The sequence below is a fragment of the Carlito syrichta genome, unplaced genomic scaffold, assembly GCF_000164805.1.
Source record: "Carlito syrichta isolate Samal-C Ts95f unplaced genomic scaffold, Tarsius_syrichta-2.0.1 Scaffold117994, whole genome shotgun sequence".
NCBI classification, from domain to species: Eukaryota; Metazoa; Chordata; class Mammalia; order Primates; family Tarsiidae; genus Carlito; species Carlito syrichta.
This window is the reverse complement of record NW_007062090.1, coordinates 16,584-19,709: the sequence shown is the minus strand read 5'-3', so window position 1 is coordinate 19,709 and position 3,126 is coordinate 16,584. Positions and strand designations below refer to the sequence as shown.

Below are 3,126 nucleotides of genomic sequence, written 5' to 3'. Positions count from 1 at the left end.
ACAACGTGCTCCAAGTATGCCGTGGAATAGTATTCAACCTCAAAAGGGGAGGAAATTCGGCCGGGCACGGTGACTCCTGCCTATAATTATAGCACTTTGGGAGGCCAAGGTGGGAAGATCGCTTGAGCCCAGGGGCTCGAGACCAGCCTGGGCAACTTGGTGAGACCTCGTCTCTACAGAAAACAAAAATTAGCCAGGCGTGGTGGCGTGTGCCTGCAGTCCCAGCTACTACAGGGGTCTGGGGTGGAAGGATCACCTGAGTCCAGCAGGTCGAGGCTGCGGTGAGTCACTGCACTCCAGCCTGGGCGACAGAGTGAGATCTCAACTCAAAAAAAAAAAAGAAAAAGAGAGAGAGAGAGAAATGGGAACCTGGGAGTCATTTCCAAAATGACTAAAATTACCGGATGAAACATTTTGAAATTTTATTTGATTTTATTTATTTTATTTCTTTGAGTTGGAGTCTCACTCCGTCGTCCAGACTGGAGTGCAGTGGCCGCTCCCGGCCACCGCAGCCTCGACCTGCTGGGCTCCGGCGATCCTTCCGCCTCAGCCTTCCGAGTAGCTGGAACTACAGGAGTGCGCTACCACGCCCAGCTAATTTTTGATTTATTGTAGAGATGAGGTCTTGCCAAGTTGCCCAGGTGGGTCTCGAACCCGCGGGCTCAGGCAATCCACTCACCTCAGCCTCCCAAGGCGCGGGTTTACAGGCTGAGCCACCGAGCCCAGCTTGAAATTTTATTTAACAAAGAGCTGTACACCTGGAACCCACAGGGCACCGCCCTCAGGGTGAAGGTGACCCAGGAGTGGCCACAGCCGTCTGGGGCCAGCGAGGACTGAGGTGGTGGAGGGAGGGGCCCCGTCATCCGGGTGGCCACCAAGGTTCACACCTCGATAGTAATTTTCGGGGGCCCCGTCTGGTGGTGGCCGAAACCAAGTCACTGGCCCACTGCCAGCCTACGGCTTCAGGGCTCCAGGCCCCGCCCACCCTGGACTGGACACCTGCGCGGTGAACCTGGCCGTCCGGCAACCCCAAATCCTCCCCTGGGGCATCTGTCTGCACTCCTGGCCTTAAACAGTCCCAGCAAGTAACTTTCCAAGGCCACGTCCAGCTCCGCCGTGAGAGCCGCACCTGGCCCCTAGAGGCCGGGCTGTCCCTATTTCCAGGGGACAAGGAGAGGAGCCTGCCTGCTGGACCTGGACTCCACGGGGCTGTGGCAGTGGCGAGCGTGGCGGGGGGAGGGGAGCCCCAGCACTCCGTCTGACCTGTGGCCGGACACGGACTTGGCCCGCCCCACCCCCCGCCTGCCCTCAGCCCCGAGACACAAACACTTCCCGCCCAGGCCTTAAATACCAGCCCATCGGGGAGGTGGACACTCCAGCCTTGGCGGCCGGGAAGCCCACACCCGCGTGGGCAGGTAAGCAGCCCCCCACCTCAGCCCTCACCAGCTCAGAGGCACACGCGGGGGGGGCTGGAAGGCGGACCCCAGACACCCCGCAGGTCACTCCCGTGACACTCTCCACCTGCCAGGCAGTGCCTCAGTCTCCCTGGTCTATGAAACAGGAGCACGGCGAGTGTGGGTAGGGGCACCCAACCCCCCCCCGTGTGTCTGGGCCCCTCTGCTCAGGAGAGAGAAACTTCTTAAAAGGAGCAGGCAGCCAGGCGCGGTGGCCCATGCCTGTCATCCCAGCACAATAGGAGGATCGCTTGAGCCCAGAGGTTCGAGACCAGCCTGGGCAACATAGCAAGACCTGTTTCTGCAAAAACAAAACAGAAAAATTAACCAGGCCTGGTGGTGTGCGCCCGCAGTCCCAGCTACCCGGGAGGCCGAGGCGGAAGGCTCGCCTGCGCCCAGGAGGTCGGGGCTGCGGTGAGCCATGATCGTGCCACTGCACTCCAGCCTGGGTGACAGAGTGAGACCTGAGTCAAAAGAAAGGCCGAGAGGACAGCCCTCTCCTCAAAGGAAGGGACTCCGGGCACCCATGGGAGAAACCTCGGTGGAGGGTGCCTTTGAGCTGGGCCCCCGGGGGAGCAGGCGGGGGACCGCTGACACCACCATTGGCCACTGCGCCTCTGGACAGACAGGCGGCCGCTCTGCCGGCTTGGACTCCTCAGGCCCCAGGGAGCTCACTGCCGCCATCTCCAGCGGCTGCGCCAAGTTTCCCGAGGACACCCGCCCCCCAGGCGTCCCGCCCCACCCCGGGATGTGCTCGCTGCCTGTGCCCCGGGCGCCCCTGAGCCGCGTGGCCGTGACCGGGGGCACCCACGGCAACGAGATGACGGGCGTCTACCTGGCCCGGCACTGGCTGCGGGCACCGGCGGAGCTGCAGAGACCCAGCTTCTCCGCCATACCCGTGCTGGCCAACCCCAAGGCCGCCGCCGCCTGCCGTCGCTACGTGGGCCGCGACCTCAACCGCACCTTCACCAGCACCTTCCTCACGTGAGTGCTCTCGCCACCCGGCCAGCCCAGGCGGGTGGGCACTGAGCCCCCTCCGCAAACTTCCCCTCCAGCCTCCAGCGCCCCCTGCCTGCACTGCCCATTCCTCCCTGGAGAAGAACTGGAAGTGTAGAGAAATCCAAATTGATGCCCTCCTCCAGGAAGCCCTTCCGGACTGCAGGCTGGTTCGCAGCCTCCTCTGGGCTCCCCAGACCCCAGGTTTCCTTCACATCAGCCGCCACAGGCTGTGTCTACCTGTCTTGTGCCCCAACCACTGTTCACACCTTCAGTGGATATTTCCTGAGTCCCATTCCGAGGCCAGGCTCTGGCTAGCTGGGGTGAGAACGGAGAACAGGTCCAAGGCGCTGGCCTCAGCCTAACGGGGAGACAGAGGAAGGATCCAGCAACACTACCCCAGGGGGCTAAAGGCAGGGGTGGAGGGCTACACAAAGCGTCTCGCCCGGCCAAGAGCAGTCAGGGAAGGCTTCCCGGAGGAGGAAGCCTCACAGGGCGAGTAAAAGCTCGCCAGGCGAACGAGGCGCGAAGGAGCGTCCGGAAGGAGGCGAGGCCAGTGCGACCAGGCAGGGTGGCCGAGTGAGGGCACGAGGGGCAGGTGGGCCAGGCGGAGGGCGCGCTTGACCCTGACGGGAAGTGGGCAGCCAGCGGGCGAGGGCAGCGGCGGGCACAGCGC

The 3,126-nt window shown here is 63.2% G+C and overlaps 1 protein-coding gene across 1 annotated transcript in view; it reads left to right on the top strand.

Moving 5' to 3' along the window:
- The first annotated feature begins 2,202 nt into the window (after positions 1–2,202).
- The window catches only part of ACY3 (aminoacylase 3), a 4,130-nt gene continuing 3,206 nt past the window's right edge, over positions 2,203–3,126 (top strand). The window contains exons 1-2 of the mRNA XM_021707449.1: positions 2,203–2,438; positions 2,648–2,697. Of these exons, the coding sequence (XP_021563124.1) occupies positions 2,203–2,438; positions 2,648–2,697 (286 nt within the window). The remainder of the gene's footprint in view (positions 2,439–2,647; positions 2,698–3,126) is intronic.